The sequence below is a fragment of the Olea europaea genome, unplaced genomic scaffold, assembly GCF_002742605.1.
Source record: "Olea europaea var. sylvestris unplaced genomic scaffold, O_europaea_v1 scaffold545, whole genome shotgun sequence".
Taxonomy (NCBI): domain Eukaryota; kingdom Viridiplantae; phylum Streptophyta; class Magnoliopsida; order Lamiales; family Oleaceae; genus Olea; species Olea europaea.
Genome location: NW_019263780.1, coordinates 269024 through 295105, shown reverse-complemented (window position 1 = coordinate 295105; position 26082 = coordinate 269024). Strand labels below are relative to the sequence as shown.

General features: G+C 37.2%; 1 protein-coding gene across 1 annotated transcript; it reads right to left on the bottom strand.

Annotated features, from left to right (window-relative positions):
* Positions 1-7403: 7403 nt before the first annotated feature.
* LOC111388994 lies at positions 7404-7799 on the bottom strand. Its single transcript, XM_023013827.1, has one exon. The coding sequence runs from the start codon at positions 7797-7799 to the stop codon at positions 7404-7406; it is 396 nt and encodes a 131-aa protein (XP_022869595.1).
* Between the last annotated feature and the right edge of the window lie 18283 nt (positions 7800-26082).

Below are 26082 nucleotides of genomic sequence, written 5' to 3'. Positions count from 1 at the left end.
AATCAATTCTGGAAAATTAAATGAAAATACTTTAAAGAAATTGAATCATGTCTCAAATAGGTTACATCAAACCCTAGATTTAATAAATTAGTTCATGATTGAGAAGAACACAATAAAATGCAAATTAAATTGCATGGAGAAGAGAAAGATAAGAAAAACTCAGGTTGCAGCTTGATTCCTTCTACAAAATTTGGTGATTCTTCTCTCAATTAGTGTATCTCCTTGCCTCCCTTCTTCAGCCGTCCCCCCTTCAATTAGGTCTATAAATATGTATTTATAGTCCCCTTAATTTGCATTACGAGTTGGAGTTGGGCTGGGTCGAAAATATTTGGAAAGATTACGTTTTTCCTTTCTCGGCATGCAGGCCTGGGCACTACAAAAGTAGCGCCTAGGCGCTGAGTTTCTATCCATATCAGTGTGTTCATCGCCTGGGCATAGCTTTGTGGCACCTAGGTGCTGAGTTCCTACTTCCTTTGTGGCGCCTAAGCGCTGCAACTGTGGTGCCTAGGCGTTGTGGCAATTTTTTTTAGTTGGTTTTCTTCCTTCTTTCTTCCATCATCTTTCACGTGCATCTCGATGCTGCTTCTTGCCCATTCACCTCTATGTAAATTTGACTCTTTTCCACCCTTCAAACTCACCATCTCACCAAATTGGTTCACCTATAAAACAACACAAATACTCACATCAAAACGTTCTAAATTTCTCGAAAACAACCAAATATTTCAAGCTTAAGAGACATTAAATCAATGAGTGAAATTCACTCATCAAACACCCCCAAACTTAAGATTTTGCTAGTCCTCGAGCAAATACTAAACCAAAGAAAATCATTGACAAACACACAGGCACAATTAAAATCATGCACGATCACTTAAAAATAAATTTTGTTAGATGCCTTGCCTTCATGGCTCAAGATTAAAAATATAGCGTCGACTGCAAGAATTACTTCAAAATTATAATGCATAAGTCAAACTCTTGCCTATTCAATGCAAACGGGTGTGTGTGTGGAGAGTTAAGCGCAATGCTGTGCCATAATAAGTTGACCCAATTTCCAACCTTAAAAGTCAAATATTTCCTTGCCTCGCTCGTGGGATTCACACGCCCACAAACTTGTTCTCTTTTCACTTCTCAAGGTGGATTCTAAAATTACTTTTCAATTCTAATATCTTACACCGCTCAAGTTTGGTTAGATTTCACTGATTGCAGTTCAACATATCAACAAATGAGGACTCTCCTTATTTTTTACTGCTTCAACTTCTAGGAATCAACCAAATTACCAACCTCTTATCAAAAGTCCAATCCTCTAAAACAAGCATTCGTGGGCTTAATCAAGGTATTTGATTTCCACATTTTTATTATTATTTTTTTTTTATCACTCTTTGTGTGGACGTCTATCCTTTAAGCTTTCTAAATGACCCCTGTAGCGAGCTTTAGGTCTATAACTCCCAAATTAGATGACATTAGGGCACTAGGTTTTAAACCCTTACAGGCTTAATCACTCGAGTCATAAAGGGTACGAAGAGACAATTCACAATGAGATTATTAAAGTTGTCCTCATTGGGAAATTAATTTTTTTTTTTTTGCAATGATTAGTGCAATGCCCCTTATTAAACACCAATTCTCGACAATCGACCTCTAACTTAAGATTTTCACCCAATTTTCATCCTATCAGTCTCAAACAATCCATACAACATTTAGCACGCACGGAGTCTACATTTTTCTCCAAGTTTCCCTACATCAACTTAATCTACCAAACCGCCTATATTTGGTTTAAGGGTAGTGTGATGTTTAATGGTTGTTTGGGTTTTGCAACTAAATTCTCTAATCTAACCTATAAACATGAATCAAACTTCTCGTACACAACGCCACAATCAACTCATGTGCAAAAATAGTTTCTGTTTCACATGATTAATCAAAAATTTAACCTAAACACATAATTCATCCATAATCCAAGAATCAACGCATGATCTCAATAATATATATCATCGTCGGTAGGGATATCTAACTCACACAAGCATGCAAAACTACGAAATAATAATTTTTTTTTGTTTTTTTTACACACAAATTAGAAATTAAAAAAAATTACACACAATTCAAAAGGAAAATTTCACACACAGTTCGCACAAAATAAAAACAATTCAAAAGGAAAATTTTACACGTAGTTCACACAAAATAAAAAAAAAAATTAAACAAGTGGATTGCTCCCCCCAAACTTGAACCAAACGTTGCCCCCAATGTTAAGAAAAAGAGAAAGGAAGAGGACGTAACTGAGCAGAGACATCAAGTGTCTCCGTCGCTGTCAATGTCACGGTGAGGCGGGTCGAAGTTGTGATCGGGAAGTAGCGATGGTTGAGGGAAATTCCTATCCGAGTAGATAGATCCCAAAACTGCATTAAACTCATTTTGGTAACGGAACTGCTCATACATGATATTCTACAGCGTATTCATTTGCAATTGCATCCTACGTAACTGGGCAGTGAGATCATTGCTCGGGTCACTGGATGAGTGGGGTCTACGCGACTGAGCTGGTCTTGTCTCTGCTCCCAAGGGTATGGTACTGGTGGAGCCCTGCCGGCTCATGAACTTCCAAGCCCAACTCCTAGTGATGGGTGGTTTGGGATGCACCACCTCTTCCGATGAGAATGTTATAACGCCCCCCTTCTGCACAATTCATAAATCAAACACGGGTGCCCAAGACCGCCAGTCGTTGAACCTTTCAAGGTATGCAAAATACTATTGTGAATAACCTAACCAACATCTATGGACTTATCACACTGAATAGCATAATTGAGGATTGTACGCTCCTTCGTGATTTCACTAAGGTTGCTACTCGAGAGGAATTTGGCTGAGATGAAATGATGCCATGCTTGATGTTCAACAATCATCCCAGTCGTAGGAAAATGTAGCACGTCGTCGCCAACCCATTTCCAAGTAGTGCCCGGACGAGCTAACACTCGTAATAGTTCACCAGGATCTATTCCTTCTTCACGCAACGTAGAGTAATCATTGTTATCCACAATCGAAAGATTGTAAAATTGATTGATGGAGGTTCTGTCAAAAGCAATCCATTTGCCCCTCACAAATGCCCGAAAATTTCTGCGTTCCTTTGCGTTAGCATAGAACTCCCGAACAACAGGAATAAGGGCTGGTTGCGGTTGTTGAGTAAATAGTTGCCATCCCCTCTATTGGATTTGTGTAGTCATATATTTGTCAAAACCCCTCTCCTGAATATAGTTCTTATGCACCACCAAAGTGTTGTACCATTCCGCAGCTGCTTCACTGATAAATTTGGTTTTGTCAAAAGAAGCAGAGAAAGAAGATGTAGTGTTGCGAGCCCACTTGGGAGGCATACTGAATTATAAACAAACCTAAGCAAAGTGCAAAAGTTAGCAATTAACTTGAGGTTACTACAACAAGAAAAAGTCTCCTAGGAATTTAATCAAACACCTTGGGAGCAAGGCTATTTCATCACACTTTGCATACTATCCCAACAATAAATTTATCCCATCAGAAATTCAATCACCATAACTCCAAAATCTAAGAATCCAAATATACCCAATCAATAACAAAGTTGAAGTGCCAAAATAAAAATTGAAGGTAAGAGGACTTACAAATGGAAAGATGGTGATCCCAAAGATCAAGCAAGTGGCCCCTTTACTAATTGTAGAGTATGAAATGCAAGAAAATGTATTGATTGTATTTCAAAAGAAAATTCAAATGGTGAAAGAGAAGAGGGGAGCAGTTCATATGGGAGAGGGAGGAAGAAAGAAAGGAAGGAAAAAACGAATTCAATAAGGAGAGAAGGTAGGTTTTTATATAAAATCAATTTTTTTTAAAATAGCGCCTAGGCGCCGAGATGTCAGCTCCTAGGCATTGACTTTCTGTTCCAGTTGGGGAGGATAGCGCCCGGGCGCTAAGCTTCTGAATTTTTTTTTAAATAATACCTTTCATGTAGTCTTTCAATGTGGTCCTTCCCTATTTCCTTTCTTGGTTCGATGCTTCCAATTCGAGCATGTACCTATAAAAACAAGACGAAAATGAAATCACTTAAATTGGTAAAATAATGAAAATCGAAATAAATGAATTTTATGAAAACTTAAGGATAAAGCTTGGGTTGCCTCCCAAGAAGCACTTCTTTTACGTCTTTAGCTGGACATGGATGTGGTTTCAAGTTGGTTCATCAAGGGTAATTTCTTCCACATCCCAGTTTTCCTCTCCATAGTAATGTTTGAGGCGTTGCCCATTTTCCTAAAAGGTAGACCCATCCTTGCCTACTAATTCCACTGCACCATAAGGGAATACCTTACGGATTACAAATGGTCCTGACCACCAGGATTTGAGCTTGCCTGGAAAGAGTTTCAAGAGAGAATTAAATAGGAGAACCGATTCTCCTGCCTTGAAATCCCTCCTGATTATTCTCTTGTCATGCCACATCTTTGTCCATTCTTTATATATCATTCCATTTTCATATACATCTTTCCAAAATTCCTCCAATTCATCAAGTTGCAACAAGCGTTGTGGATCGGCCAATTTCATGTCTAAATTCAATTTCTTCATAGCCTAATAAGCTCGATGCTCCAATTCTACCAGTAGATGACAAGCTTTCCTGAATACCAGACGGTAGGGTGACATTCCAATTGGATTTTTAAATGCTGTTTGGTATGCCCAAAGAGCATCATCTAGTTTGAGAGACCAGTCCTTTCGATTGGTATTCACTGTCTTTTCCAAAATCTGTTTAATCTCTCTATTAGACACCTCTGCTTGCCCATTTGACTTGGATGATAACTAAGTGCCAACTTGTGCTTGACATCATACTTAGCTAGAAGAGAATTAAACAGCTTGTTATAGAAATGTGTACCTCTGTCGCTTACGATTGCCCTAGGCATGCCAAACCTAGTGAAAATATTTTTCTGTAAAAATTTCAACACCACCTTTGCATCATTTGTTGGTGTGGGAATGGCTTCAACCCACATAGACACATAATCTACTGCGAGAAGAATATACTCTTGACCAAAGAAAGGCGGAAATGGACCCATGAAATCAATACCCCACACATCAAATAATTCCACCTCAAGCATAAGCATAGCAGTCTTTGAACAGATTTGGCCAATAGAAACCAGATTGCAATACCTTTGTAGCATACGTGTAGGACCGAAATGACCTCCATAAGGTGATGAGTGGCAATGCTGCAGGATTGATCGCATTTCTTCCACAGGGACACACCGCCTGATTATTCTATCAGCACACCTTTTGAACAAGATTGGATCATCCCACAGATATGACTTGACATCATGTAGGAATTTCTTCTTTTGATGAAAGGTCAAGTCAGGTGGAAATCTTCCAGACACTAAATAGTTAACAAAATCAGTGTACCATGGGATCTTTGTTGATACAGCTAGAAAGATCTCGTCGAGGAACGTGTCTCAAATTTGACTGTCATTCACCACCTTTTCACTCTCCAATCGTGAGAGATGGTCTGCAACGACATTCGCACTGCCTTTCTTATCCCGAATCTCTACATCAAATTCCTGTAGTAGAAGTATCCATCGAATTAGGCATGGCTTGGCATCGTTCTTTTGAAAGAGATAACGAATTGCAGCATGGTCTGTGTAAATTATCACTTTGGTGCCAATGAGGTAAGATCTAAATTTGTCACATGCAAACACTACTACTAGCATTTCCTTCTCTCTTGTTATGTGATTTAGTTGAGCTCCACTAAGAGTTTTGCTGGCATAGTGGATTGCCCAAAAAATCTCATCACACCTTTGTCCCAAAACTGCCCCTATTGCGTAGTCACTAGCATCACACATAACCTGAAATGGCTGATCCCATTCTGGTACCACCATCAATGGGACGGTGACTAATTTTTCCTTTATGGTTTCAAAAGCTCGTAAGCAGTCTTCATCAAATACGAACGTTGTGTCCTTCTCCAAAAGGTTACATAGGGGTTTTGCCACTTTTGAGAAGTCTTTGATAAATCTCCTGTAGAATCTAGCATGCCCTAAGAAACTTTGAATGCCTTTGACATTGATGGATGGTGGTAGCTTTGTAATTGTATCAATTTTTGCTCTATCTACTTCCAATCCCCCTCGTCGAAACATGATGACCTAGCACAATACCTTCTTGTACCGTGAAGTGGCACTTTTCCCAGTTGAGAACTAAATTCCTTTCCTCATAGCGTTGCAACACTAAGGAGAGATTGTGAAGACAGTTATCAAAAGAAGTACCAAACACCGAGAAGTCATCCATAAATACCTCCACGATATCTTCAACCATGTCTGCAAAGATTGCCATCATGCATCTCTAAAAAGTGGTCGGTGCATTGCATAACCCGAATGGCATCCGTCTGTAGGCAAAAGTTCCATAGGGATAGGTGAAGGTTGTCTTTTCCTGATCTTCTAGTGCTATAGTAATTTGGTTGTAGCCCGAATATCCATCAAGAAAGCAATAGTAAGAGTAGCCAGCTAATATGTCCAACATTTGATCTATAAACGACAGTGGGAAATGGTCCTTTCTAGTTACCTTGTTCAGTTTCCTGTAATCAATGCACACTCTCCAGCCAGTTACTGTTCTTTTTGGAATTAGCTCATTGTTGTCATTCTTAACTATTTTCATCCCTCCTTTCTTTGGTACCACTTACACTGGGCTGACCCATTCACTGTTTGAAATGGCAAAAATGATTCCTGCCTTCAATAGCTTTAGAATCTCCGCTTGAACCACTTCTTTCATTGCTGGGTTTAACCTTCTTTGATGTTCGATGGATGGCTTGTAAGACTCTTCCATGAGGATTTTATGCATGCAAATTGTAGGACTTATCCCCTTGATGTCAGCTATCGACCATCCCAAAGCGGCCTTATGATCCCTCAGCACTTTCAATAATCTATCCTCTTCATCTATGGTGAGTGATGAAAAAATAATATGAAGAAATAATCACTGGAAATGTAGAATTGTCCCCCAGAAATGCATAGCGAAGGTGATCTGGTAATTGCTTCAGTTCAATCTTGCTGCTTTCATTGCTTTCTTTGTTATCTACTTCCTCTAACTATTGAATATCCTCACATTATGATGGGTTTTCCACAACTGATGTAGACTCAAGAGCCAACATGTAATCAACTAAATCCTTGCTCCCTATGTACTCTCCAAAAGTGCTAATATCATCCTTTGTTGTGCTAAATATCATACATTTCTCTCGAGGATCTTTAATACATAATTTCTCATCTCTCACAGCAGAATAAATGAAGTCAATCCTATGGCAAGTGTCATTGTCATCTGAGTACTTCATTGCTTGGTAAATGTTGAACCTCAACCTCTTCTTCATTCACTCTCAATGTCAATTGTCCTACTTGTACATCAATTAATATCCTTCCAGTTACTAAGAATGGCCTGCCTAAAATCAGTGGGATTTCCTAATCGTCTTCTATATCTAATACCACGAAATCAGCTGGGAAGATGAATTTTTCGACCTTTACCAACATGTCTTCAATAATCCCTCGTGGGTAGCTGAGGGACCTATAAGCTAATTGTAGAGTCACTGTTGTTAGCTTGACCTCCCCGAGGCCTAACTTCTTGAATACTGATAACGGCATTAGGTTGATGATTGCTCTTAGATCACAGAGGGCCTTTTCAAAGGAGGAGCTTCCAATGGTGCATGGAATAGTGAAACTACCCGGATCTTTTCTCTTCTGAGGAAGTTTCTTTTGAAGAATAGCGTTGCATTCTTCTGTCAATTTTACTGTTTCATATTCCTCCAATTTTCGCTTCTTTGACATCACTTTCTTCATAAACTTTGCGTAATTTGGCATTTGTTACAAAGCATCTGCAAAAGGAATATTAATATGAATTTTCTTGAAAATTTCTAAAAATTTTGCAAATTGATTATCAAATTTTTTCTTTTGAAAACACTGTGGAAATGGAAGTTGTGGTGCGAGAATTGGTGGGTTGTCAGGGAAGGATATGGAGTAAGGTTTGTGGGCCTTATTTGTTCCTTTGGCCTATTTTTCTTGCTCTTCTACTACTTGGTCTTTCTCCTTATCAGGTGTGGGGTTGCTATCTTCAGTGAGTTCACTTTCTCCAACTTGCTTGCCACTCCTTAATACAACAGTTTTACAATGCTCCTTTGGATTGACCTCTGTATCATTTGGAAATTTTCCTTTTTGCTGAGACTTTATTGACGTAGCCAATTGGCCAATTTGCACTTCAAGATTCTTCATTGTGGCTCCCATGTTGGACACATGTGTCTCAATATTATCCAAACATGATTCATCTTTGTTAAAGCATGATCTTATCTCAGAAATGAACGTCCCAAGGATGTCTTCCAATGGTGGTTTCCCATCAGAATTTTGAGTGTTGAATCCAAGTGGAGGTTGAAGTGTGTTTCTATTGTTGCCATTGATAAGTGTGATTTTACACACTTATTTAGGTCACAAACATGACTTAAATACGAGCAAAATGATTGAATTGTGACTTAATCTTATACAATTGTGGATTGTAGGAAACAACGATGAACAGGGTGAAATTCAGGAGAAAAGACGCGAAAAAGGACTAAAGTGACGCAAAGTGAGAATTCGGGGACCAAAAGTGCAGATATCCTGAAGTTGACTCGATGAACAAATTGAGAAATCAATTAAGCTAATTGCCAAATTCACGATTCCGTGGGGTGATGAAATGAAGAGAATGAAGAGAAGATGCTAAGAAGTGAAGGATGCAAGTTGGAGGACCAAAATGCAATTTCTCCATAGTAGATAGTACTATGCGACCGCATAGTATTATCTTCTATGCGGTCGCATAGTACCATACAGAAACAAAATAAGGGTGGAAAATTCCTTCTATGCGACCGCATAGGATTACTCTATGCGGCCGCATAGAACAAAAGGTTGAAGAAAATTTTGGTTTCATTTTTTTTCCGAAACTCTTATGGAAACAAAATTTTAGGGTTCTATAAATACAAAAACTTGACTAGAACGAAGGGGACGTCATTTTTACATGTTTTTGGGAGATTTTGAAGAACAAACAAGGGACGCCATTTTTACATGTTTTTGGGAGATTTTGAAGAACAAACAAGGGAGAAAATAAGAGAAAAACACCGCGCCAATTGAAGACAAGAGTGAATATTGATTCGAGTGATGTCATTTCTTCAAATACTTTTAAGTTTTGTTCTTTTTAACATGTTAGGCTAAATTTATTACTACTAGGAGATCGATGAACCTTGTAATACCACGTTTAATTATTGGTTTGGATTTTTGACGTATGCAAACACCAATTCCAGAATTGATTGATTTATTTCGTTTTTATTGTCATATAATTATTGTGCACGTGATTAAATGAATGTGGTGACCTGTTTTATGCATTCGAAAGAAGGAAAATAGGTTCGACATAGGATAAATCGTCATAGGGTCCAATAGAGGATAGAAATATACCTTTATGCCTTGTGTGAATCAATTGATATTTGTGAAATATAATGCATGTCGGTATATTAGTATTCGTCATAGAAATATAGTCGAATCATATATTGGGATAGGTTTGGCATTGCTCGAGAGAGATTGCTAAATTAAAATAGGAATATCAATTCATCTTTTGTGGAATTGGGTGTCAAATTTGCATAAATAACTATTGAACGGGTATTGCTTGGGGATTCGTGATCCTAGTGAGTTAGAACATTCTTTAATTCTATAAAATTAAGTTAAATTGCATCCAAGTTACTTTGAACTTAGTATAATCCTTAGTCAATAATTGCATCAATGATTCCATTTTGTTAGTTAAATTATAAGAACGCAATTTGCTTGTCGTGTTTCGGTTAAGGTCATATTAGATTAATTTGAACTAACGCAATCCTCGTGGGATTGATACTTGGACTTATAGTCCATTTTACTGCTTGTTAATGAACCGTACACTTGCGGTAGGTTTTGATTCGAAACAAATAATTTCGTGAATAGCCATATGACAAGTTCTCGTGATTCCTCAGCCCTGGATGATAGTGATTAGCTTGGTAGCTTCCTCTTTGATTGTAGTTTCTATTGGTGACTTATTGGGCCTACTCGTTTGCAACCTCAGTTGTTTTAGCCATTAAAATGCCTCCTGTAGCTGCATCTACCATAGTCCTTGTCTGCCCATTTAGCCCATTATAAAATATATCAATTTGCACCCATGTTTGGAACCCATGTTGAGGATATCTCCTAAGCAACTCTTTAAATCTTTCCCAGGCTTCATTGAACAGCTCGAAGTCCAGTTGTTTGAATTGGCTAATTTCACCACAAAGTTGAGCTGATTTAGAAGGTGGAAAGTACTTTGATGTGAACCTCGTAGCAACGTTGACTATGAAACCCACAAAAAGATTGACGAACCCAAGAAAGCCAAATTAATCCAAGAGTTTAGGATTAACTCAAAAGAAAGTCGAACCAAAAAATCCAACAAGAACGATGCTTGAAAGACTCCTTGATCACGCAATCCAAGAATTAAATCCGGTTGTTTGAATGCCACAAGTTAACACTTGATAAGTTCGAAATTGTTCAATGAAAAACGATGAGGAGAAGACAATACGCCTCACTTTAATTCAATATCAATAATGTCAAAAGGTTTTTTAACAATTGAATGGAAACTCCTATTTATACTAAACCTAAAAAATAAGGTAAAAATCGTACAAAACTCGAGCATAATCTCCAAAATATGGAAAAGAATCAAAATCTAACAAAATATGGAAAATTGCCAAAATTGAAAAATTCGCCAAATTTTTGGCTTGTACAGCCGCATGGTGTATTTCCATGCGGCCGCATGGTTCAACAAAAATTCCAATTAAAGATTCAGTATGCCACTGTGTGGCTGCATGGTGTTTTGCCTGTGCGGCCGCACAGGCTTGTTTTCAGCCTCCGATTTCGTCGCTTGATAACAAATTGATCCAAGTTGATTCGGTCTTCGACCAGAACATGAAAGTTGCTCCATTTTGAGTCCCGAACATGGTTCCATCAATGGTTTCTTGAACGAGCAATCCCATCGCTTGTTTCACTTGCTTTGCTCTTGATCGCGTCATTGGTCCGCCATCGACTATAAACGGGTCTCGTCTCGTACTTGCCTTCGTCGGGTTCGACTCCTGGATCATATTATCCCCTCACTCTTCAAAAGGATTCGTCCTCGAATCTGAACCTCATCAAACAGAGAGAGGTCAGATACTTTAAAAGTAGCCGAAACATTGTACTCACCTGGAAGGTCCAACTTGTAAGCATTGTCGTTTATCTTTTCGATCACTTGGAATGGACCATCGCCCCTCGGTTGCAACTTGGACTTCCTTTGCTCCAAAAACCACTCTTTCCTAAGGTGCACCCAAACCCAATTTCCTGGCTCGAATGTCACGCGCTTTCTACCTTTGTTCGCTTGCGATGCAACCAACTTACTTTTGTTTTCAATTTGCGCTTTTACCTTTTCATGGAGTGACTTAATCAATTCCACCTTCTTTTTGCCATCTAAACTACCACGTTCATTCATAGGTAAAGGAATTAAATCCAAAGGAGTTAGTGGGTTAAAACCATATACAACTTCAAATGGAGAATATGACGTAGTAGAGTGAACAGCTCGATTGTATGCAAATTCAACAAATGGGAGACACTCCTCCCAACTCTTCAAATTTTTATTGATTACTGTGCGTAACAATTGTGTCATAGTCCTATTCACTACCTCGGTCTGCCCATCTGTTTGTGGGTGACAAGTTGTGGAAAATAGTAACTTAGTGCCTAACTTAACCCATAAAACTCTCCAAAAGTGACTCAAAAATTTGACATCCGATCCGACACTATGCTTCTAGGAACCCCATGTAAACGCACAATCTCTTTAAAGAATAAGTCAGCAATGTTCGTGACATCGTCAGTTTTGTGACATGGTATAAAATGTGCCATTTTGCTAAATGTATCTACAACCACAAAAATAGAATCCTGAACTCTCTTAGTCCTAGGTAAACCCAAAACAAAGTCCATCGAGATATCAACCCAAGGCTCACTAGGTGTGGTAAAACCTTAGATATGGCCCTTTTACAACCTATACATCGACTACAAATTCGCTCAACATCACTTTTCATCTTAGGCCAATAAAAATGCTCCTTCAATACATCTAAAGTCTTTTGAATCCCAAAGTGTCCCATCAATCCATCACTATGTGTCTCCCTTACTAACAACTCCCGAATAGAACAATTAGGAACACATAACCTATTTTGCCGAAATAAATACCCCTCATGTCTAAAGAACCTATCAACCACCCCTTTTATGCATGATAAATAAATATCTAAAAATTCAACATCTTTTTCATACAATTCTTTAATATGTTCAAACCCAAGTAACTTAGAATCAAGAGTAGTTAGCAATACGTACCTTCGCAAAAACGCATCCGTCACCACATTTTCCTTACCTTGTTTATACCGAATGACGTATGGAAAGGTATCAATGAATTCCATCCACCGAGCATGCCTCTTGTTCAATTTACCTTGTCCCCGCAAGTGCTTTAGTGACTCATGATCGGTGTGTATTACGAACTCCTTCGGCCATAGATAATGTTGCCAAGTCTCCAAAGCTCGAACAAGTGCATAAAGTTCTTTGTCATAGGTAGGATAACTTAAAGCAGCTCCACTCAATTTCTCGCTAACGTATGCAATAGGCCTCCGATCCTACGTTAAAACTGCTCCAATCCCTATTCCTGATGCATCACAGTCAATCTCGAATGTTTTATCAAAGTTAGGTAATGCCAAAACAGGTGCTTCACACAATCTACCTTTAATAGTATTAAATACAAGTTCGTGTTCTTCACCCCCAATGAAAACCTACACTCTTTTTAACTACTTCTGTGAGTGGTGCAGTGATATGCTAAAATCCTTCACAAATTGCCTATAAAAACTAGCCAAACCATGAAAACTCCTAACTTCCGTTATGCTTTTAGGTGTCGGCCAATCTCTAATAGCCTTTATCTTTTCTTCGTCTGCTTCTACCCCATTAGCACTAACCACAAAACCAAGAAAAATAACTCTATCCATACAAAACGTGCATTTCTTAAGATTAGCATAGACTTGTTCTTTCCTTAAAACAATTAGCACACATTTTAAATGTTCAAAATGCTCTCCTAGGTTTTTGCTATAGATTAAGATGTCGTGAAAGTAAACCACAACAAATTTTTCTATAAAAACACGTAAAACATGATTCATTAAACGCATAAAAGTGCTAGGTGCATTTGTGAGTCCAAACGGCATAACCAACCATTCATATAAACCATATTTAGTTTTAAAAGCCGCTTTCCATTCATCACCCTCCCGCATGCAAATTTGATAATACCCGCTTTTTAAATCAATTTTAGAAAATATGCAAGAACCATGTAATTCATCTAGCATGTCATCTAAACTAGGTATAAGGTGACGATACTTTACCGTTATGTTGTTGATAGCCCTACAATCCACGCACATTCGCCATGTTCCATCCTTTTTTGGCACAAGCAAAATCGGTACAGCACAAGGACTCATGCTTTCTCTCACGTATCCTTTGCTCATCAACTCCTCCACTTACCTTTGAAACTCCTTAGTCTCCTCGGGATTACTTCGATAAGCCGATCGATTTGGAATGACAGCTCCGGTTATGAAGTCAATTTGATGTTCAATGCCTCGAACAGTCGGCAATCCACTTGGTGCATCCTCCGAAAATGTATCGTTGAATTCCTGCAACAAAGACTTAGCCAAACTAGGGAGGGGTGGGTTAGTTTCCTCAAAACTGAGGAGTGATTCCTTATAAACGAACAAGATCATCTCTTTCCTCTCAACTACCACCCTCCTCAAATCACTCTCTTTTGCAAAGAAATTCGCTCGTGTTTTCTCTCTTCTCTTGGGGCACTCTCTTTCTTTTCCCTCTTGTGATTGCTCTCTCTTTTCCTCTCTAATGGCTATCTCAACAATTTTCTCTCTTTTTCTCCAACTCACTATTTGCTCTCATTTTTGCTAACTCTTTTGCTCTCCTCTCTTCCTCACTTCTCAATTTTAATTGGTCCTCATAGACTTGCGTCGGTGTTAATGGCACAAGAATAATGGTCCTTCCATCCTTAATGAAACAATATCGATTTTTGTACCCATCATTCATAGCCATCCTATCGTATTCCCATGGTCACCCCAATAAAATATGCCCAGCTTGCATTGGCACCACATCACACACGAACTCGTCCTTATAACTCCCAATTAATAAATTAAGTAACACCCTTCGATTCACCCTCACCTCGCCACTCTTATTCAACCATTGCAATTTATAAGGTCTCGGGTGTCTCAACAATGTTAAACCCAATTTTTCTACAAGAGATACGCTAGCTACATTAGTGCAACTACCACCATCAATAATAAAACTACATACCATATTGTTGACGTGAGATCGAGTGTGGAAAATGTTCTCCCGTTGCAACTCCAAGTCATCCGCTTTAACGTGAGTAGTGAGAGCTCGCCTTGTGAGTAGTAGATCCCCAACCGGCCCTTCAACTTTTTCTTCTTCATTAACACCCTCCAACACTGGCATGTCATCAAACTCGCCATCACTATTGCTCACAATCTCTCCATTATCCCGCAACACCATCGCCCGTTTGTTTGGACGCCGTTCACAAACACCTAAAACATTTGATGTCCCGATTGCTTGATGGTTGTACCTTCGATTTTGATATTGGTTTGCTAGCATTTTCATCCTTCACCTCTTGCCAATCATTTTTACCTCTAGGTGCAGCCCCATTTTTATTGTTGTCATCCCACTTCAATTTTCATGTTGGATTAGGAGTCGAAGTACTTAACGATTGCCTAGACGTCCCCTTCCTCTTCAATTGCCTCTCGACCTTCATTGCCACATGTAACATGTCCTCGATTTCCACATAATGTTGCAACTCTACAATGTTTGCAATATCCCAATTTAACCATTCAAGAACCGTGGCATGGTAGCTTCCCGATCTTCCTCCACATTAGCCCAAATCATAAGAATTTCCATCTCCTTGTGATAATCCTCTACGCTTTTCGATCCATGATACAAACCTTGCAATTTTTATTGGATTTCCCTATAATAGTGACTCGGAACAAACCTCCTCCTCATCAACATCTTCAACTCATCCCAAGTGCTAATTGGCCTTTCTCGACCCATACGCCCTGATGTAAGTACTTGATCCCACCAAGATATCGCGTAATCCACAAATTCAAGCACCGCCAATTTTACCTTTTTCTCCTCCAAATAATTATAGCACTCAAAAATCATCTCAACCTTCCTTTCCCACTCTAAATATGCTTCCGGGTTGATTCTCCCCTTAAATTTTGGAATAGTCATTTTAATACTCCCCAAATTTCCATCTACTTCATCTCCCAAGTTATTCCTACGCCATCTTTCCAGCCTATCACCCCTATGCTTCGCTCGACCCATATCGATGTCATTTTCATCAAAATCATCATCATCACTACGATACTCATCCCACCTTCCTCTCCTAGATTCACACCTACCCGGCCCCCTAGCATTAGACATCTCCACTTGTCCCCGGCTAAGATTAGTAATTGTAGTACCCATTTGTGCCATCCACTCCCCTTACCTATCCACCTTTTCCCTAACATCACTAAGTACCCTTTCAAACCTCCTTATCATGTCCTCTGATGCATTGTTGTCATTACCGTTTCGGCTTGAATTAGAACATTCTCTTTCCGACATATCACACAATTTTTTTATGCCGCACAAAGATTTCACTCGAAAAACACTCACTATGGCTTTTCCCCTCTATTAAACTCACTACTCGGTCTTTTACCACTCAAAGTCTCCCTCCAAGCACTTCAAAGAACCAAGTGAACTAAATCAATTGTTTTACCGGCAATTCAAACAAATCGAATATTAATCAAAGACCACGAGACTCAAAGGACTTGAATAAGTGGAATAGATGAATGTTTTTACATGAATATGTGAATAGACTCAAAAGAAGAATGAAAGACTCGAACCCAATTGCATATCCCAAAAATCAAACACAATGTAGGAATCGTTGTTGGTAGAAAAAAACACAAAATCAAAAAATGATATCAATTTTATATATATATATATATATTATTTTTTTTTTGTGAACAATACTTTGAGATGAACAGTACCTCAAATGTACAGTAACCTTTTTTTTTTTTTTTTTTACTCCTTGATGAAAGAAGGTGAGTGAACTACCAACAACTCAACAAAATGATGAAAAGAAAACAAGAATGAAGAAAAAACTAAGAAAGAAAAATTAACGACCCAAACAAATAAAAAAAGATATAACCTTCAATTAATTTGGAGCTAAAGCTCTGATACCAACTGATGAAAACCCCTTAGCAACGTTGACTACAAAACCCACAACGAGATTAATGAACCCAAGAAAGCCAAATTAATCCAAGAGTTTAGGATTAACCCAAAAGAGAGTCGAACCAAAAACCCAACAAGAACGACGCTTGAAAGACCCCTTGATCACGCAATCCAAGAATTAAATTCTGTTGTTTGAATGCCACAAGTTAACACTTGATAAGTTCGAAATTGTTCAATGAAGAACGATGAAGAGAAGAAAATACGCCTCACTTTAATTCAATATCAATAATGTCAAAAGGTTTTTTAACAATTGAATGGAAACTCCTATTTATACTAAACCTAAAAACTAGGTAAAAATCGTGCAAAACTTGAGCATAATCTCCAAAATATGGAAAAGAATCAAAATCTAACAAAATATGAAAAATTGCCAAAATTGGAAAATTCGCCAAATTTTTGGCCTGTACGGTCACATGGTTCGACAAAAATTCCAATTAAAGTTTCGGTATGCCACTGTACGGCCGCACAGGCTTGTTTTAAGCCTCCGGTTTCGTCACTTGATAACAAATTGATCTAAGTTGATTCGATCTTCGACCCGAACATGAAAGTTGCTCCATTTTGAGTCCCGAACATGGTTCCATCAATGGTTTCTTAAACGAGCAATCCCATCGCTTGTTTCACTTGTTTTGCTATTGATCATGTCATTGGTCCGCCATCGACTATCAATGGGTCTTGTCTCATACTTGCCTTCGTCGGGCTTGACTCCTGGATCATATCATACTTGGTGAGGAATTTCTGAGCCAAATCATCCCAAGTTGTAATTGAGCCATACGGTAGTGATTGTAACTAAGCCTTTGCTTTATACCTTAAAGAGAATGAGAATAGGTGGAGTCTAATTGCATCTTCAGTAATCCCGTTCATCTTCAACGTGTCACAAATTTCCAAAAAGGATCTAAGATGAGCATTTGGGTCTTCTATTGCAGCACCCCCAAACTAATTTTACTGCACCATATGTATCAACCCTGGCTTCAATTCGAAATTGTTTGTAGCAATTGCTAGGCATGCGATGCCGGAATAGTTGTCATTGACAACCGGTCTTATGTAGTCCCGAATAGCCCTTTGTTGGTTATCCTCATTGGCTGCTCTAGCATCCTGTTCTGTCATTGCTTCCCGTTCGTTTCTTTGTATGCCTCTGAGAATGTGAAATGTGTGTTCTAGTTTTTTTTTTCCTGGTAAAGACATCCACACATCCTTAGTGACTTTTTAGAGTCTACCAAGGAAGGTCGATGGGGGTTAAGGGTTCCCCAACCATATTTATTTCATAAAAATCAAGAATACACGGAAGGAGGGGGGCATGAACCTGACCTCCAAAAAGCAGTGATGCAACAAATGAATATAATAAATGAAAGCAATAAATGAGGAAGTACTACTTCCCTATACAATAAAAAAGTTTAATAATCATAGCCTAAATTATGAACCTCTGAAACTGGGCAATCCATGTCTGTCGATCTGCACTATCGCCCTAATATGTCGAGGCAGTTCTAGTGGTCCATACTCTAGATTTCTCGCCCTTCGCATAAACAGCTGAAAATAACCACAAGGAAGCTTTTAAAGATAGACACAAAAAGAATAAAATTAAATTAAATATTACGATAGAAATAAAAATCTAAAGTAAAATGAACAACGATTGGTAATAATATCAATTGAATTCGAATGAATCAGTCCCCGGCAACGGTGCCAAAAACTTGCCACGCGTTTTATATAACGTGATTTTATACTGCAAGTGCACAGTGTCAAGTTTCGTAGTATATTAAAGAATTGAAAAGTGTCGAACCCACAGGGATTGATATTCGACTTCCACTGAATACTATAATTGTGTTCGCGTTTACTTTTATCTAGACGATTGGGTGTTAAATTGGTGTTGAATACTAAACTAATGTTAATGAATTAAATAATGCAATAAAAGTGAGGCAATTTCTAAAGATTAAATCAAAATTACGTAATGTCTAGGGAGTGATTTCACCGTATTCTCGACATAATTCTCAATCCCTATAGATATTTCCATTAATTATTTTCCGAATTCATAGGCAAGAATCCTAAATTAATTCTATTTCCCCCTCTCGAGCGTCAAATAGAACCTATCTCTATATTTCAACCCCAATATCTCTATTCTGAGTTAAATTTATAAAGATTATCACACACTTGGTTCTTGTTTTACCCTTAAAGAATCGCACTTTCTCTCGAAACCTACAAATCTAGGTTATATTGTTCTTCGATCAAGCCTAAATTTCCCTCTCTCGAGCGTTAAATTTAGAGCATCAATTCATTCAATTGGTGATCAAGCAACTGAAAGCATTAAACAAGAACAATACAAATCAATTCTGGAAAATTAAATGGAAATACTATAAAGAAATTGAATCATGTCTCAAATAGGTTACATTAAACCCTAGATTTAGTAAATTAGTTCATGATTGAGAAGAAGAACACAATAAAATACAAATTAAATCGCATGGAGAAATATAAGAAAAATTCAGGTTGCAGCTTGATTCCTTCTCCAAAATCTGGTGATTCTTCTCTCAATTAGTTTATCTCCTTGCCTCCCTTCTTCAACCGTCCCCCCTTCAATTAGGTCTGTAAATGTGTATTTATAGTATCCTTAATTTGCATTAAGAGTTGGAGTTGAGCCGGGTCGAAAATATTTGGAAAGATTGCATTTTTCCTTTCTCAACAAGTGCCCAGGCGCTGAGTTTCTGTCCGTTTCAGTATGTTTAGTGCCTGGCCGCTGCTTTGTGGTGCCTAGGCACTGAGTTCCTGCTTCCTTTGTGGCATCTGGGCACTGTAACTATAGTGCCTAGGCACCGTGGCAATTTTTTTTAGTTGGTTTTCTTCCTTCTTTCTTCCATCGTCTTTCACGTGCATCTCGATGCTTCTTCTTGCCCAATCACCTCTATGTAATTTTGAATCTTTTCCACCCTTTCAAACTCACCATTTTACCAAATTGGTTCACCTAAGAAACAACACAAATACCCACATCAAAACGTTCTAAATTTCTCGAAAACAACCAAATATTTCAAGCTTAAGAGACATTAAATCAGTGAGTGAAATTCACTCATCAGCTACATGTACACTATGGTGTACACTTTAGTTTACACTTTGCCATGTGACATTACCCTGTTGGACAGTTTAAATTACAAACAGTTTTCCCATACAATTCACACTTAAACAACAATGCAAGTGTGAAACAGCATGTCAAAAATTGGTGCACAAATAGCAAAGTTCAATCGATAAGGACCTTGCTACATGTACACTATGGTGTACACTTCAGTTTACACTTTGCCACGTGACGTTACCCTATTGGACAGTTTAAATTTCAAATAGTTTTCTCATCCAATTGACACTTGACAACAATGTAAATGTCAAACAACATGTCAAAAATCAGTGTACAAATAGCAAAGTTGAATCGGTAAGAACTTTGCTACATGTACACTATGGTGTGCACATTAGTTTACACTTTGCCACGTGACATTACCCAATTCGATAGTTTAAATTTCAAACTATTTTTCGATCCAATTGACCCCTGGCAACAATGCAAGCATCGAACAATGTGTCAAAAAATTAGTGCACAACCTTGCTACTATGGTGTGCACCATACTTTACATTGTGCCACGTGACATTACCCTGTTGGAAGGTTTAGATTTCAAACAGTTTTCCCATCCAATTGGCATTTGACTACAATGCAAGTGTGAAACAACGTGGCCAGAATTAGTTAACAAATACAAAGTTCAATCAGCACGAACCTTGATACATGTACACCGTAGTGTACACATTAGTTTACACTTTGCCACTAGACATTACCCTGTTGGACAGTTTAAATTTCAAACAGTTTTCCCATCCAATTAACACCTGACAACAACGCAAGTGTCAAACGACGTGTCAAAAATTAGAGTACAAATAGTAGTTTCCCATCCAATTGATACTCGACAACAATGCAAGTGTCAAATAACGTGTCAAAAATCAGTGTACAAGTAGCAAAGTTCGATCTGTTTGGACCATGCTACATGTACACTATGGTGTCAACTTTAGTTTACACTTTGCCACGTGATATTACCCTGTTGGACAGTTTAAATATCAAACAGTTTTCACATCCAATTGACACTTGACAACAACGTAAGTGACAAAAAACGTGTCAGTAATTAGTGTACAAATAGCCATGTTCAATCGGTAAGGAACTTACTACATGTATACTATGGTGTACACTTTAGTTTACAATTTGCCACATGATATTACTCAATTAGACAGTATAAATTTCAAACAATTTTCCCATCCAATTCACACTTGACAACAATGCGTGCATCAAAAAACGTGTCAAAAATTAGTGTACAAATAGCAAAGTTCAATCGGTAAGAACCTTACTACATGTACACTATACGGTACAATTTAGTTTACACATTGTCAGATGACATTACCTTGTTAGACAGTTTAAATTTTAAACAGTTTTTCCATCCAATTGACACTTAACAATAATGCAAGTGTCAACCAACGTGTCAAAAATCAATGTACAAATAGCAAAGTTCAATCGGTACGAACCTTGCTACATGTACACTATGGTGTACAATTTAGTTTACACATTGCCACATGACATTTTCCAGTTAGACAATATAAATTTCAAACAGTTTTCTCATCCAATTGACACTTGACAACAATACAAGAGTCAAACCAAACATTAAAAAATAGTGTACAAATAACAAAGTTCAATCAGTACGAACCTTTCTACATGTGCGCTATGTTGTACACTTTAGTTTACACTTTGTCATGTGACATAGTTTTTCCATTCAAATGACACTTGGCAACAATGCAAGTGTCAAACAATGTGTCAAAAATTAGTGTACAAATGACAAAGTTCAATCTGTAAGAACTTGGCTACATGTACACTATAGGGTACAATTTAGTTTACACTTTACCACATGATATTACCCTGTTGGACAGTTTAAATTTCAATCAGTTTTCCCATCCAATTGACACTCGGCAACAATGCAAGTATCAAACAACGTGTTGAAAATTAGTGTACAAATAGCAATTTATCCATCTAATTGACACTCGACAACAACGCAAGTGTCAAACAACATGTCAAAAATCAGTGTACAAATAGCAAAGTTTAATCGGTAAGAACATTGCGACATGTACACTATGGTGTACACTTTAGTTTACCCTTTACGACGTGACATTACCCTATTGGACAGCTTAGAATTCAAATAATTTTCCCATCCAATTGACACTTTATTACAAAACAAGTGTCAAACAACGTGTCCAAAATCAGTGGACAAATAGCAAAGTTCAATCGGTAAGAACCTTACAACATGTACACTATCGTGTACACTTTAATTTAAACTATGCCACGTGACACTATCATGTTGGACAGTTTAAATTTCAAATAATTTTCCCATCCAATTGACACTTGACAACAATACAAGTGTCAGACAACGTGTCAAAAATCAGTGTACAAATAGCAATGATCAATTGGTAAGAACATTGCTACATGTGCACTATGGTGTACACTTTAGTTTACATTTTGCCACGTGACATTGCCCTATTGGACAGATTAAATTTCAAATAGTATTCCCATTCAATTGACACTTGATAACAATGCAAGTGTCAAACAACATGTTAAAAATCATTGTACAAATGGCAAAGTTCATTCGGTAAGAATCTTGCTACGTGTACACTATGGTGTATACTTTAGTTTATACTTTGTCACATGACATTACCCTATTTGATAGTTAAATTTCAAATAATTTTCGTATCCAATTGACACTTGACAACAATACATGTGTCAAACAACGTGTTAAAAATTAGTGTACAAGTAGTAAAGTTCAATCGATAAGAACCTTGCTATGTATACACTATGGTGCACACTTTAGTTTACACTTGACCACTTGACATTACCTTGTTGAACAGTTTAAATTTCAAACAATTTTTCTATCCAATTGACACTTGACAACAATGCAAGTGTCAAACAATGTGTCAAAAATTAGTGTACAAATCACAGAGTTCAATCGATACGGACCATGCTACATGTACACTATGTTGTACACTTTAGTTTACACTTTGCCACGTAATATTAACTTGTTGGACAGTTTAAATTTCAAATAGTTTTCCCATCTAATTGACACTTGATAACAATGCAAGTGACAAACAACGTGTTAGGAATCAGTGTACAAATAGCAATATTAAATCGGTAAGGAACTTACTACATCTATACTATGGTGTACACCTTAGTTTACAGTTTGCCACGTGACATTACCTTATTAGACAGTATAAATTTTAAATAGTTTTCCCATCCAATTCACACTTGACAACGATGCATGCATCGAACAACGTGTCAAAAATCAGTGTACAAATAGCAAAGTTCAATCGATAAGAATCTTGCTACATGTACACTATGGGGTCCACTTTAGTTTACATATTGCCACATGTGTAATACTCCAAATTTTGTGCTCATTTAATTTTTAGAATAGCAATTTAACATTTCAAAATTTAGTATGACCAAAAAATTATTTATGGTTGCCAATGTTTGCATTGGTTGATTTATTAAAAGTTTTCCAAATAATTTGTTAATTAGGGGTTTGGGATAAATGTCCATTTTACACCTAATTACTAAATTTAAACATTGTTTCTCAAACTTGGCCGAAAATTGATGAAACATATATGCATGAGGTGTTTTAAATTTAAGCATGAGGTGACTAACTAATGCATGAGGTGTTTTAAATTTAAGAAAGTGAAACCATGTAGCCTACACATGTTGAATTTCTTGAAGAGTCACCCAAAATTTATCATTTTTCTCACCTATAAATAGATGTGTTGCTGCCCTTTATTTTCCTTAAATGAAAAACAACTTATTACTTGTTTAAAAAAGGGCATAAAATGTGAGGGAAGAAGAGGACCAGCCTAGCATTTCTCAATTCATTTTCAACGAAGATTTCTTCAAGTTTTATTGTAAGATATTTTCTATGCTTAAGTGGTATGATTTCATGGTAATATTTATGCTTAAGCTATGCATGAAAAACCATAATATGAATGTGGTGGACAAGTCCACAAAGTTAGATATCTATTTATGCCTTAGGACAAGTCCGAAGGGCATCGGCAAGCTGGAATGTAGAAGTATGTGTTTGATTGCATTCTTTTGTGTATTATTAACATGTTAAAATCCAAGCATGGTATCGTACTGAGTATTCTTTATACTCATAGTGTTCTATACTAAATTCTCAGATTCATAATTGCGGAGTTGGTGGAAGTCAGTCGGCACAATCGATGACGGGTTAGGGACAAGGTTGTTTTGCATCGAAGTTTTATTTTTGCATATTTTGTTCGACTGCTTTCCATATGTTTTCTTATGGTATTGTATAAAAACATGTATGAGACATGATGCAATATGTACCGGAAGTAAATTATGCAATTATATCTTCTATGTTTAGTACGTGACACTCAAAACTTAAGTTCGGGGTGTCACAGCGTGGTATCAGAGCAGTTATACTTTTTTGTAGACTTTTTTTAAAGAAAGTTACTATCCTTTATCATCGAGCAAGCTAGCAACTGACTTTCAACCGACGATCAAGGTAAAAACTTTTTTTTTTAAAGTTTATGAGTTTTCTTATGCAATGAACTGCTATATCTATGGCTGGATATAGGAATATTTTGAATCAAGTCATGGTTGAGATTATGAGTTCATAAACACATATATCTAAATATTTATTAGAGCCTTGTAGAGTAACATAATCAATTTTTGTCGTAGTTATGGCACGAACGGTAAGAATCCCCACAAGGATAGAAATTTGTGGTTTTCCGAAGAAGCCAGACATATTATTGCCATTTTACTATAATTTTTGTTTGCATCCACTCCATAGCCTCGAACAATATCTTGATCTGCTAGACTGTATTATTGAGATGTTATGGGAGATACACCATAGCTGAAGGGATAAGGTAAAGATACGGAGGTTATATGAAACTGTTCCAGAACCTAGGGCCTCAGTCATAAATGAGATTGTGCAATGCTCTGCCGATGATCTTTCATATGAGGACCTTACATATTTACTTCGAGAAAGTTATAAAACTAGCCGTGATTTAGTTTACACTTTGCCACGTGACATTACCATGTTGGATAGTTTAGATTTCAAACAGTTTTTCCTTCCAATTAACACTTGACAACAATAAAAGTGACAAACAACGTGTCAAAAATCAGTGGGCAAATAGCAGTTTTCCCATCCAATGGACACTTGACAACAATGCAAGTGTCAAACAACATGTCAAAAATCGGTGTACAAATAGTAATATTCAATCGGTAAGAACCTTGCTACATGTACACTATGGTGTACGCTTTAGTTTACACTTTGCCATGTGACATTACCCTATTAGATAGTTTAAATTTTAAAACAGTTTTCCCATTCAATTGACACTTGACAACAATGCAAGTGCCAAACAACGTGTCAAAAATTAGTGTACAAATAACAATGTTCAATCGGTAAGCACCATGCTACATGTACACTATGGCGTATACTTTAGTATACACTGTCACGTGATATTATCCTATTAGACAATATAAATTTCAAGCAATTTTCCAATCCAATTAACACTTAACAATAATGTGTGTACCAAACAGAGTGTCGAAAATCAATGTACAAATAGCAAAGTTCTATCGGTAAGAACCTTGCTACAAATACACTATGGTGTACACTTTAGTTTAAACTCTGCCATGTGACATTACCTTGTTGTACAGTTTGAATTTCGAACATTTTTCCCTTCTAATTGGTACTTGACTACAAAGTAAGTGTCAAACAACGTGTCGGAAATCAGTATACAAATCGAAAAGTTCAATAGGTAATAACCTTGCTACTTGTACACTATGATGTACACTTTAGTTTACACTTTATCACGTGATATTACCCTATTGGACAGTTTAAATTTCAAATAGTTTTCCAATCCAATTAACACTTGACAATAGTACTCGTGTCAAACGACGTATTAAAAATTAGTGTACAAATAGCAAAGTTCAATTGGTAAGAACCTTGCTACTTGTATACTCTGCTTTACACTTTAGTTTACACTTTGTCACGTAACATTACCTTGTTAGATAGTTTAAATTTCAAACAGTTTTTCCATCCATTTGACACTTGACAACAATGCAATTGTCAAACAACGTGTTAAAAATCAGTGCACAAAATGTAGTTTTCCCATCCAATTGACACTTAACAACAATGCAAGTGTTAAATAACATGTTAAAAATCAGTGTACTAATAGCAAAGTTCAATCGGTAAGAACCTTGCTACATGTACACTATGGTGTGCACTTTAGTTTGCACTTTACCACGTGACATTACACTATTATATAGTTTAAATTTTATACTATTTTCCCGTCCAATTGACACTTGAAAACAATGCAAGTGTCAAACAACGTCTCAAAAATTAGTGTACAAATAGCCAAGTTCAATCGATAAGAACCTTGCTACATGTAGACTATGGTGTACACTTTACTTTACACTTTGCCACGTGACATTACCATGTTGGACAGTTTAAATTTCAAACAATTTTTCTATCTAATTGACACTTAACAATAACGCCTGTGTGAAACAACGTATCAAAAATCAGTGTACAAATAGCAAAGTTCAATCGGTACGAACTTTGTCACATGTACACTATGGTGTAAAATTTAGTTAACATTTTGCCAAATGACATTACGCTGTTAGACAGTATAAATTTCAAACAATTTTCCAACCCAATTGACCCTTGACAACAATGCAAGTGTCAAACAACTT